This window comes from Taeniopygia guttata, chromosome 1, assembly GCF_048771995.1.
Source record: "Taeniopygia guttata chromosome 1, bTaeGut7.mat, whole genome shotgun sequence".
Classification (NCBI taxonomy): Eukaryota; Metazoa; Chordata; class Aves; order Passeriformes; family Estrildidae; genus Taeniopygia; species Taeniopygia guttata.
The window spans coordinates 82,708,657-82,721,021 of NC_133024.1; the positions used below are offsets into that span (position 1 = coordinate 82,708,657).

General features: G+C 43.6%; 1 protein-coding gene across 3 annotated transcripts; it reads right to left on the reverse strand.

Annotated features, from left to right (window-relative positions):
• Positions 1-20: 20 nt before the first annotated feature.
• On the reverse strand, positions 21-11,563 carry RGN (regucalcin). Of its 3 annotated transcripts, none has more exons than XR_012056955.1 (7): positions 11,354-11,508; positions 10,922-11,087; positions 7,969-8,151; positions 6,465-6,680; positions 4,878-5,009; positions 1,022-1,210; positions 21-286 (listed from the first exon to the last, which is right to left on the reverse strand). XR_012056955.1 is itself a non-coding variant. In XM_030277543.4 (7 exons), exons 2-7 carry the CDS (start codon positions 11,082-11,084, stop codon positions 236-238), a joined length of 900 nt encoding a protein of 299 aa, XP_030133403.1. In that variant the 5' UTR covers positions 11,085-11,087; positions 11,452-11,563; the 3' UTR covers positions 21-235. The 3 variants fall into 3 exon arrangements, 2 of the variants coding, with proteins under 2 accessions (XP_030133403.1, XP_002197843.1); XM_030277543.4 differs by having other exon boundaries at positions 1,022-1,176; positions 11,452-11,563; XM_002197807.6 differs by having other exon boundaries at positions 1,022-1,176; positions 11,354-11,507.
• Positions 11,564-12,365: the final 802 nt, after the last annotated feature.

The following is a 12,365-nucleotide window of genomic DNA, read 5'->3' on the forward strand; positions in this document are numbered from 1 at the left end:
AGAAGAATGGCCAATAAAAATATATTAAAATATTATTTAATCATAAAATAGAATTACAACAATAGCTTATTAGGATGAGAATCTTTTTAGCACAGCAGAAAAAGTACCATCATATATTTCAAGTAAGTTTAAAGGGAGAAAAAAGATCAGTTTTAAAATATTCCATGTATTTCAGTAGTTTTTCAGACTTGTCTTGCTTACGTCAGCCCTCTCTAATCCATTCTGAAGAGTGTATTTAACCTGCAAATGGATATGGTGCAACTCCTTTCACCCCCAGTCCTGTTATCTGTTAAAAAACACAGAGAAAAAAAAATAAGAGTGATAATTCACCATTATTAGACACTTGGTTTCTTTACACAACTAGACACACTTTAATTTAGAAAAAGACTGTGTCCTCCAACTTGACACCCTACTACATTTGCACACATCAGCTCATCACAGACTGGAATTTCAATGCATGCTCTTTCTCTAAAGCTCAGTAATCACAGGCCAGAGTCGGTTCCCCAAAAGCCTCTTCTCTTAGATACCACTAAGCCTTAATTCTGCAGTTCACAATGTAACCTTTGGCACGCAAACACAAAGAACAGGGCTTTAAAACAAATCCCAGTGGAACAATTTTTTAAAGAGATTAACTTTGTGATAATTAACTAGAAAGTAAATAAAAGCAGATGCTTTTATCTACCACTGATTTAGACATGTAAGTATTTACCCATCTTTTCCATAAATAGAAAATGTAAACAGTGTTGGGAAAGGGAGAAGGACAAAGATATGATTGCATAGAAAATTTCCACTATCAGCATTGGTACGAAGTTTAAACCCCAAAGTATCTTCAAATCTCTAAATGCGTTTAACTTTCTGCAACAGGAACAAAAAATACAAACAACAGTTTAACATACATGACCAGTGTTCTAACAACTGTCTTTTTCCAGCTTCCCACCACTGCCAACTGGAGTTTTGCTACCTGAAAAAATCAGGAGTGAAACAATGGCCTTCTAAAATGAAAGGAGAAAGTATTATTCACCTTGAAAATCCCACCAGCCTGTGGTTGCCGTGAAAGCCACTCTTTATCCATTCCATCACTGGCAGAAGTCACAAACATTTCTGAATAATCCTTTCCTCCAAAACAGCAGGAAGTTGTTTTGTCTACGGGAAGTTTCACAGTCTGGAGTCTTTTTCCTGGAGGAAAACATGCATGATGTTTCCTGTTTGTCTACTTAGAACAAGAAATTTAAACAAATTATTGCAAATAACCGTTGTGGAGCCAAATGTTCTGCAAAAGTGAAAACCAGGACTGGGGGAGGTCCCATCCTGACTGATGAGCACTGTGACAGGGAGAAACCAGACTTCTGTGAACCCTGTTGTTGATGATGTATCATTTGACAAGTTTCAGTTTCAGGTATCACCAACAAATCCCACTTCAATCCCAGCTTGTCCTCTAATTAAATGCTAACATCCACAGCACAAATATGTATCTGAGCTCATCATCTAGGCTGTCCGTGGAGCCAATGGAAATGGGATAGAATTCCTCTCTAAAACAGGTCACATGAATCACACCCTAGACCTGCTGACTTTTCTACTTTTAACTACAAAAGCAGCCTGGAGCGAGCAGACCTCGTGCAGCGTTATGGAGGCATACCTCCTGCTACACCTCTACTGCCTATGGTTAAGGAAGATTAATTCATAGAAGTTTTTCCTGACATTTCAACAGTCTTTTGAATCAAGCTTGCATAAAATAGAGATCACGGGACATTCCAATGTTTATAAAAAACTAGTGCTACCATAAATAACACTACGCATTTATTATGCCAACAAATAATGGTGGTCTTAATGATGGTAGTGAACTGATTGCCTCTAGCCCTAACCAGAAGGCTGTCAAGACATCTTGCTGCAGATTTTTACAAAATTTCTGCTAATCCTGGACAATAATAGCCTATTCCCATTATGCCTATCTTATGTACCTACAAGTGAATCTCTCTTTCTAGAAATACACTAAAGAATTTAGCATAGAAATAGAGCTATGCACAAGAATTTCCTTACAAAATGTGTAACTTCTCTGTCCTCCCAATTGCATGCATAAAGGGCCTGGTCCCCTTATAGTAATCAACTCTAAGTGATGTTTTGAAACAGCAGGAAAGTAAATTTGATGCTGGGAACCCTAGAAATTGACTGACACCAAGTCTGGGAGAAGATGAGTGGGAAGGGCATTCAAAAGGAAAAAACATGGACTGTAGGAAAAGAGGCATGAGCCCCCAAAACAAGGGGATAGACCCTGGTTGCAGTTGTAGAGTGCTCTCAGTGGATAACAGGGAAGATATAAATTTACAAAGCTCGGAGGTGTCTCCCTGGAGCTTCAAGAAAATCTGCTACTGGCTGGTCTACAATCTATCTGAAGTACTATTCTGTATTTGGCTTCTATAGAAGAGACAACTATAGCAATTCTTTTTGACACTATAAAAATCAAAGCATATTAAAAATAATCATTAGGAAGAACTAAAAAATATTTAATTGCAGTTTAGATTGGACATTAGGAAAAATTTCTTCACTGAAAGGGTTGTCAAGCATTGAAACAGGCTGTCCAGGGAAGTGGTGGAATCACCATCCTTGAAAGTATTTAAAAACATGTATATGTGGTACTTAAATACATGGTTTAGGGGTAGACTTGGCAGTGCTGATTGATGGTTTGACTCCATGATCTTGGAGGTCTTTTCCAGCCTTAATGGTTCTAGGATTCCAATTTAAATAATAAAATTAGCAGGTCACTAAGTGACCAGAAGCTGTGACAAGACTTGGTAACACGTAAGTTAGACATCCCTTGAGTCCTTTGCAAACCCCATGGGATCAGCCATTAGTCTTTCCCTGTAGCACATCCTCAATCTAAAGGCAGCAGCAATCTCTGCCAAAGAAGCCTAGACCTGAAAAGCTGCTTCACCCTGAACCTCAAAACCTTCACTTAGGAAAGATGCCAAACAAACAAGTTTCCTGGTCTCATTGCCCTAAAACAAAGTCCAGGCTTTGTTATCATTGAAACCTGAAAATCCCTCATGTGCTTTAGCTGAGCTCTTTATTGGTGGATGTATCTGCAACTGCCTGACAGCCATTCAAGCCACACTTAATGGCTATTGTGCATTAAAAGAGGCTTTCATAGAATTCTCTTCAAACCTGACTGGGTTATCTCCCTAAATAATTACAGTTCATTCAGAATTCAGCAAATTGCAGATTTTAGATATTACTTCAAAATAATAGCATGAGAGGGCAGGTAAGCATGAGATATTCACAAAAAAAGGTGGCTCTTTTTAATATGGACACTTACCCTGTGAAACTTCACAACACTGTTCTCTGCAGGTGCTATGACATGGATGAGGGGGAGACAACACAGATTCATGAAAGAGAAGTACACTGAGAAATGCACTTCCAACACATCAGTACCTCCTCCATCTGTGAGCATAGTTAAAGACTGGGAGTGCATTAGGGATATGTACTCTGCCATCAATATTCTTGCTATCCCTACACATCTGCTTGTGGAGACTATTCCTTCTAGCTTTCCCATATAAAAACACCTCCAAAAGGGAGAAGGGAAAGGAAAATAATCAAAAAAAGAAAGGAAAAAAAAAAAAAAAGGTCAGGGAGGAAAAAAAAAAAAAAAAAAAGGCCAGGCAGGAAAAAGGTAGAAACAGTGAACCAGAGAGGAAAAATTATTGAATCTACTACCCCAGAAGGGTATTCAGAGGGCTGGTGGACGTGCTCTGTGCAAGGAGTGCTCTGCCCACCAGAGTGATAGGATGTGGGTCCAGAAACAAGTCCCAGCATTGCTGGCATTTCCCAACTGGAGCTTCCTTCTCCTAGAGCTGGCGTGTAGACTCCGCCGAACTGGAGAAGTCCTACAGGTTGGCAAGACTTTGGATGGGTACAGATCAAAAGGTGAGGGTGAAAGTACAGCCTGAGCCTCAAGAAGAGGTTTCCAGTAGAATCAGAAGCATATATGCCAGGATCTGCTGCATGCTGCACCCAAGTCTCTGGCATCCCTGAATCTGCAGTCTCACAAAACCCCAAGCCTTCTGCTAGGCTCCAGAGGCATCCCAGTGCAGTTGCTCTTCTGCTGCATGATGCAAACTTGTACTGTCTGGGATCTGACAAAATCATGCTCCCATTCTCACCCAAGGGCCACTTGCAGCCAGTGCGGTTCAGTTTCCTTTAAGTGCTTTACATGTGTTTTCTACCCAGAGTAAATCATCCCTGGCACATCACTAGAGTCCAAATGAGAGCAGCAATGAACAGACTCAGACAATGGGCACACCCAAGACATTACTGTGGGAATGATAAAATGCTGTGGAATTCATGAAACATTTTTTAATTATTTCATTGCATAATTGATCGTGCAAGTAACTTCCAACAATAAAAAAGATGTTGCTGGCATCAGCGTCCCACGGGACTTGTAATAAAATCCAGCAGGCTGCCCAAAATAATACACTAAGCTGAAGAAACAGACTCAAAAATGGTTTAAGTCATATTTCCCATTTATCAATGAGGTAAAGACTGGTCTTAATTTTGGAGGATGCAAGAGGATGCTAACTCAAACAATTCACAAGCAGAATGATGGTCTCCTTAGTGACTTTATCTTTGCCAACACAACAGATGCTGGGAACAAAGGAGGCATATTTACAAACGTAATTTTTGAGAGCAGGGACATAAAGTTGTTTGAAATAATAATAAAAAAGCAAAAAAAAAAAAAAAGCAAAAAAGCAGAGTTTTTTAAAAAGAGCAGATACACCATTTCTGTGAAGTGAAAAAGCCCCACCCCTCACTCTTTTTTATTTGTTCTTTTGGTTTCTTTGTTTTGTTTAACAGAAAATTCCAGTCCATATTTTGCAAGGACTTACCTGTCTCAGGGTCAAGGCGAATCACTCTCCCACCATCATAACAAGCCACCCAGAGTTTGCCTTCTGTGTCAATGCACATCCCATCAGGAATGCTCTCCTCTTTTTCCAGTTTGTATATACTCCTACGGTTGCCTGCAGCATAGAAAAACCACAGAACTGAGTGAGACAGTTGCTAAAATTTTTATCAGTCACAGCCCACCGGAGTTGTTTGTACTATTATGTTCAAAAGCTGTGCTGAGGCTCTGAGTTTTTTTCCCATGAAAGAAATAGATTGTGTTTGCTGCCCTGTTTGTTTCCCGAGACAGTTGTTTCTCAGCATGAAAGCCTGTGGATCAGTTTCTATCCATTGAAAGTATAATCCTTCTTTCTGGCGTTCATTTCGAGTGCACCAGTCGTGTTCCCTACTTACAATATTAAATTAATAACTGAATAAATTAATGCTAGACATATTCATAAAATTAATTACTTGTTTTAAAAGCAGTTTGAATAATTTCAAGTATGGGTTGTTCCAGCTGGAGACTTTTCAAACAGTTTGCTGGAACGTGCCAATAATCACTGTTTCAACACAAAACTGACCTTCAGATCTATAAACTGAGAGCTTACATAAACACAGAGTTCGGGGGATAAAGCATCAATTTCAAAGGCATACTATCGACCAAAAAACAAACAACTCTATCTGAACTTTTATCCACTATTATTAAAGAAAATTAAACCCAACTTTCCAACATTGTTTATTTTATGCTCTGACAACTTCAATGCTTCTCATATGCAGCATTATTTTTAATGAGTTTCCTTTTTGCTGCTGGGGATTGTCAGACTTCCCACAGAGAGCAAGCGAGAATGAGTGAGAGAGAGAAGTACCCTATTTCCTAGGGAAAAATTCAGTTGTAAGCCATAGCAGAGAGACATTAGGACAAGGTGCTATATCCAAAATTACTTTAAATTCAGAGTTTTAAAAGTAAACATCAAATTGGCTAGGTTCTCTTAAATCAAAATACTGCAGCCCTTGTACTCAAAAACAAATTACTAGTCCAAGTCACCAGAATTCTTCTTTTGCCCAAGCTTGTAGAAGCCTTTAAGGCTTTGTTTTGTTTTAAATTAACAAAGGAAGCTTTGAGTTGCTGCTACCGTTGTCGCCTCGTTCTCTCTACACAATCTTCCTTTAGTAGTTTGTGCTTTAAAAAACAAAATAGGGTGAAGAGTGAAAAAATATCTAGAGAAGCTGGCAGAGGTTTTGTGCAAGACTACAAGCTTGCTGTCACTTTGTCTGTGCTGCCAGTAACAAGAAACACACAGCCACAGGAAGAGACAGATGAGATACACTTTGTCCTTTTTACTTCAAGATCAGATATGCCTTGTATTTAGTAACAGTAGTACAGATTACTACTCAAACTGCCAATTTAAATGCTTTATAGGATTACCAAACGACCCTGACTAGTTTGAGCCAGGAGCCTACGCAGGCACAGACAGAAGTTAATATGGCTTCTGTTCATGCCCCAAAGCTCTGATGATCTCTGTGTAGAACCAGAGCAGAAACAAACATCACAATCTTTAGGCACAATTATTTTAGACTACAACCATTCATACCAATTTTTCCAGTTTGGAGGTCATAATCAAAGGCATCCACTGAGTAGGACAAGCTGTCAATGTAAAAGAAGGTTCTGTGATCCAGCGACCAGTCCAGTCCATTAGAAATGTCCACCTGGTCAAAGTGTTTCACCACTGAGAGGTCGGGGAGGAGCGTGTACAGAGAGCCCTGGCGTCTCTCTAGCACGGCAGGACGAATCTCCTCTGCCATTGTACCTGTGCAGAGCCAAAGGGAAAAAAGCAGGTTCAGAGCAAATGGATTCTTCTCCAGGTTTGGGGGCAGCCTCTCACTACGATGGTGATCACACTGCCAGCGTAGAAGGGGGGGCTTCTGAAATTTGAGGAAGAAACTGAGTTAAAAGCAAAAGAAAAAGGCAGACCTCCAAATTGCTTGCTTTTAGCAGAAGGTAGCAAAACACCTTCTCTTTCGCTCTTTTGTTGAACATTCCTGCAGCAGAAATGGTGTGCAGCATGATTCCTGCAAAATGTTTTATTCAGTCATTCATATACTAAGACAGGTGTGGCCAGCATTTAACTTACAATAAATCTTAATGCCTTGTAGAGCTGAGAGAGTGGAAAAAAAATTACCTCCTCCCTCAGAATGAGTCTTACACTAAAGCCTCTTTTAAAGCAAATCTCATCTTTACACGTTGAAGCTGGCAGCTGAGACAGGCTCTTGAGCGGCTGGGTAAATGCAGGTTAAGGTAGGTCTCGGGACTGAATGACACAGCAGAAGCACAGAATGGTGTTTTAGAAATCAGGAGGGCAGCATCCCACCTGAGGCTGGTGGGCACCTCTGGACATCATCTAGGGTCACCCCCTGCCCAGAGCAGGGTCAGACACCATAGGTTCCTCCCACCAGTGTTGGGCATTGAAGATCTCCACAGATGAAGACTCTGTACTCTCTCTGGACAACCTGTGCCACTGTCTGGTCATCCTCAGAAAAAGAGTTTTCTTACGTTCATACAGAATTGACTGAGTTTCAGTTTGTGCCCGCTCCTTCCGGTCTTTCAGTGGGCATCACTGAGCAGAGCCTGGCTTCCATCTACTTTACTCCCTCCTCAGTCAGGTACTTATACACACAGGTGGGATCCCCTGAGCCTTTGCATCTCCAGGATGAATAGTCCCTTAGTTTTTAGAAATAATATTCTGAATTACAGAGAACAAACCACACAATATAATAGATTTCTCACTGGAAAAGTATTTTCCTTCTTGGCACCCTTCCAGCATTCGAAACAAGCAGCTGACAGGAAAGAGTCAAGGCCAGTATCTTAAACTAAGCAGGCTTGGAGTAGTCAGCCTCTTTTTAACAAAATAGTCCAGATTAGATAGTGCCCAGGTGATATAAACAAATTTGTAAATGGATTTAAACTCGGTTTGAAGAAAACAAAAAAAAATCCCCACCATTTAACTATGAAGGAAAACTTGCTGCATCTAGAACTGATCACTGCATCTTATCACCAAAACCCAGCAAGCACCAGAGGGAAGAGAGATTGCAGCATACCTGCAAAATACCTCCCTGCAGGATCCACCTTCCCATCATTGAATCGGGTATTTGCTTTATCCTTGTCCACTTGAGTAATGGTGGTTACCAGCCCCTCTTTCCATTTCAAAGCAGCAAACCTGGTTCCTAGGGTGATGACATAATCCCCAGACTTCCGGAGAGCCACGGAGCTCACAGGAGCATCTGGAAACAGGGTGAAATTGAAAAGTGAGATGTGCTATGAAGAGACATTTGTTTCCTGCCCACTATAGAAATGCCAACTGAACTCAGCAAAACCACAGGCAAGAGAAACAACCTTCTTTCCTACCACCAAAACTGACGTTTAAATACATAGAAACAGATCATGTCACGTGAACTTGAGTATTACCACTGCTACCAAGAGCTATAATCATTTCCAGCACCTGGTTGTGCTAGGTGCTTTATTGAAAAAAATAAGTATAAAAAGGGAGACAGGAACATATGCTTTTTACAAATGCTTACTGTGTGGGTTCTCTTCTCTCCAAGGGAAAAATCAATTGTCACAAGAACTCTAGAGCAACCGTGTTTATTTAGCACAGCTCCTGTGTAAATGAGCCATGAAGTGATGGTGGCAGAGTACCTCTGCACCGGGATAGGTCAGACTAGGCAGGAGAGACACTCCCCCTACTACACTCTGCTGTGCTGCTCGAACAAACCTCCAGCAGCACCAAAAACACACCAAGGAGTGGCAGAGCTTCCCAAGAGCTATAACAAAACATAAAACTAGTAAATGCTCCATGATTAGTTTACACTCACTTGAGCTATTACACGTAAAATCTCAGTTACAAGTTATTATAAAGGAATTAGTAAAACAACTCAGTGAGTGCAAAGACAACATTTCTGCAAAAGCCTACAATCAGATGCAACCTAAGGAATAATAACTTTAGGCAGGGCAACCAAGTCTGGCATAGTATTTTTCATAAATGGGACCAATCACTAATTTTATAATTTAAAATTGAAACATTTCTTGTATTTATAGCTTTGCAGGCTTATAATTAGGCAATACTTTCATGAACACTTACAACTACCACCAGCCAGTCCTGGGTGACAAGAAGAACTGCTCGTTTCCAGCTGTTTGCTCATGGCTCAGGATGCCCTTTCCCTTTGGAGCCCCGGCAGCAGTACCACCATGACAGAAACCTGAATGCTATTTGCCCCCAGCACTGGAGATGAACACCTGACTGCAAGCTCAGCTCTAGCAGCTGAGGCTGCTGGTGGTCTGGGCTTACTTACACAGGGGTGCTACTCCTTCCCATGCCAGCACAGAGGAGAGCAGAGTCCCCTCAGCCATGTGCGGCACCTGCCACTTGTAGTAATTTTGCTGCTCTTCAGATTGCTAGTAAACACACTAATAAAAGTGTTTTTCTGCCTGTATCAGCAGCAGGGGCTTTCCTAGCAGAGCATGGGATTGCAAGTCTACTTTTGCTCTCCCAGGAAAACACCTGGGGCCATGGCTCAGCAGAGTCCTTCCTCCTGGGCAGCACCCAGGATGTTCCTCCCACCCTGGGGGAAGCAGCCCCCAAGCACAGCTGTCCACTGGAGGTGTTGGACATCCAGGTGCCCCTACAGCCACAAGAACAGCTCCTTCCTGAGAAATCTCCCCAGAGGAAAGGGGTGCATGAGGACACAGCCACCCTACTGTTCACTGCACAAACCCAGTGCAGGAGTGCCTCATCCCATGCACTCAGCTCAGTCTGCTGTGACCCCAGAGGGCTTTGTCAATGCAGCATCTGCAGGAATTGATTGATCTGCAGCACCATCTTGCACCCAAGAGAAAACTGACCATTATGTCTCCTCTCCAGGCCTAGTTATGCAGCTATGGCGTTCCTCCTGTAAAGTTATAAAGAGCATTTGATGCTGTTTCTAAGCATGGGGTTGTGAAATTCTCTTATTAAGAGCTTTAATAGTGAATAATTTATCTTAGTTTCCACTTTGGAAACCCGCTACTGTAATCTCATGGCATTCTTTGGTTGTTTGGGGGTTGTTTTGGTTTTTTTTCTTTTAATCACTGTATTCCCAAAGACACAGCTATTAATCATAAGTATTTTACTATTAAAGAGAGGAAACAATTTTAAAAGAAAGAAAAACAGGAGCTATTTCAGCTGCTCTTCCTTCTACGTCTCCAGAGAGGCCACAAGTAAAAGACTACACTTTTGACACTAGATCAGTCTGGGAGAAAGGCAGGGAGAAGTACACTTCCTCAGCTAAACTAAGAGGAAGTAAGTTTGGGAAGCAACACTCAGGCCTTCTCTCATCTTGAAATTGGCAACTACATTAATGTGAAAGGCAGATAAGCCCAGATCAGTTTCTAATGAATAATGCAAACAGTTTATAGGTAGGAAAAATTGATTTTCACCAAGAGTTACTGAACATGAGAAAATAATAAATTGTACTGAAATCACTTAAGGAGCTGCCTCCCAACACAAATATTTACTCTAGCACATCCAGCAGTAAACCTGCAATCCTTTCTTAATGTGAGTTATCACATCTCTTCCTTTCTGGAAAAAATACTTGAACCACCGAGACTCTAGCTGGTGACACCAGTACCTTAAAAAAGTATCAACTTCTTAAAGCATTAATAGAAATCTCCTTTCAATATAGAAAACGTTATGAGCATTGATCATTCACATCAGAACTGCTACAGACACCAACAGAAGAACTTTACCCCTGGGACAAAGTACGAATAAAAGAGAGTGCGCTGAGGACAACTTAAAGGGAAAAGAAATAGATCAAACATAACCCAGTATTAAGAAGTTTTAAGTCCCCAGGACTGGGTCTAGTCTGTATCTAGTGTCTCCCGGTGTGCTGGCTACCGAGGAAACCCAGGCTGCAGGGAAAGGTCTCCAGGATCCGAGCACCGTGCAGCTGCCGAGGGGCACAGCGAGTGCCAGCACGCAGCTCCCGCACACAGAGGCGCTTTCCAGCGGCTCCTTACCCACGGCAATGGCCTGTGCCTGCCGGGTGACCGGGCTCCAGCGGCACACCTTCCTGCCCGTGATGTCCACGAACAGCAGCGCGCCCTCCTTCTCGTCCCACACGGGCGACTCGCCGATCCTGCAGCCCTCCCTGGCCACGCACTCGATGCTGACAGATGACATGGCCTGCGGAGGGAATCGGCACCGCGAGTCACACCCTGCCCCGCCGGGGCCTGCGCGGAGGCAGCACCGAAAGGGAACGGGGAGGAAAAAAAAAAAAAAAAAGGAGGGGGAATAATAAAAGAGAGGGGGGAAATTAAATGGGGGTGCAGGCGGGCGCAGGGAGGCAAAGGCCGCTCCGCCGCAGGCCCGCCCCCGCCTGCCCGGCTGCTGGGGCGCAGCGCGTGTGCCGCCGTGTCGCGCACACACGGGAGGCGTGTGCCTGCACCTACCTGCCTGCCTGTGGACACGGGAGGGAAGAGCAGCAATAATAAATGTCAGTAACTAATAATAACAACGAAGCGCGCCGCCCAGCACGCCCGGGCCGTACCTGTCCCCAGCGCCCCTACGGCCGCTCTTATAGCGGGCTCGGCCAGGGCAGCGGCCGCGCCTTGGGTCCCCGGGCAGGGCGGGCCCGCCGGGCCTGCGGATCCTCCTCTGCCCGCGGGGCCAGCGCCGGGAGAGCGGGGCGGCGGCCCGGGCAGCAGCGGCACGGCACCCCCTTCCAAGAGCTGCAGGGAGGGAAGAGAGGGAGAAGAGCTTGCTTTCCCACCACGGTGGCCAAGTTTCTCAGCCCCCGAAGAGGCCGATTCCCCGAATGCCTGGTTTCTCCCTGCCTCCTTGCTCTGGAGTAGGTGACCACAGAGACTTAGCCCTGACTTCCAACACCAGGGATCCTTCACAGCTCCTGCAGCAGCACCTTGGTCATCCAGCTATCCCAGGCCTTTAGCGTGCCCTCTCCTCTTTTACTCCCCATTCTGTTTAGTCTCAAAAGCTTCCAAAGTCACGAAGCAAACAGCTGGCAACAAAATTTGCAGGTACAGTTGTCTGTTGTGCCTCCTTGTCTCTGAGGCTGCTACAGCTCCCAGGCCTCAAGTCTCAAAGCAGTGGGTACTTTTTTTATCCCAGGTCTCCTCTTCAGCATCCCATGACATACTGCCTTTTGAATTGGAGTTGGTGATCCCCAGAGGGGATCAGCCCCTCTGCTCCATGCCTTGTGTGTCTCCACCTGGGAACTCAGGCACAGCTGGTTTGCTGCTGTGTTCCCACAAACCAGAATTAACTCAGCTGCTCCAAAGCTTACCTCTTCCCCATCCAGACTCTGGTTTCCCACTGGCTAATGTAGCAGCCCCATTATTCAAGGGGCACTGAACACCAGTGATTACATAGCATCCAGCAGGGGCTTTTAGGAGCTCCTCCTGGAGATTTTATCTGTTCCTTATACACCCTCATGTTGGCAATTAT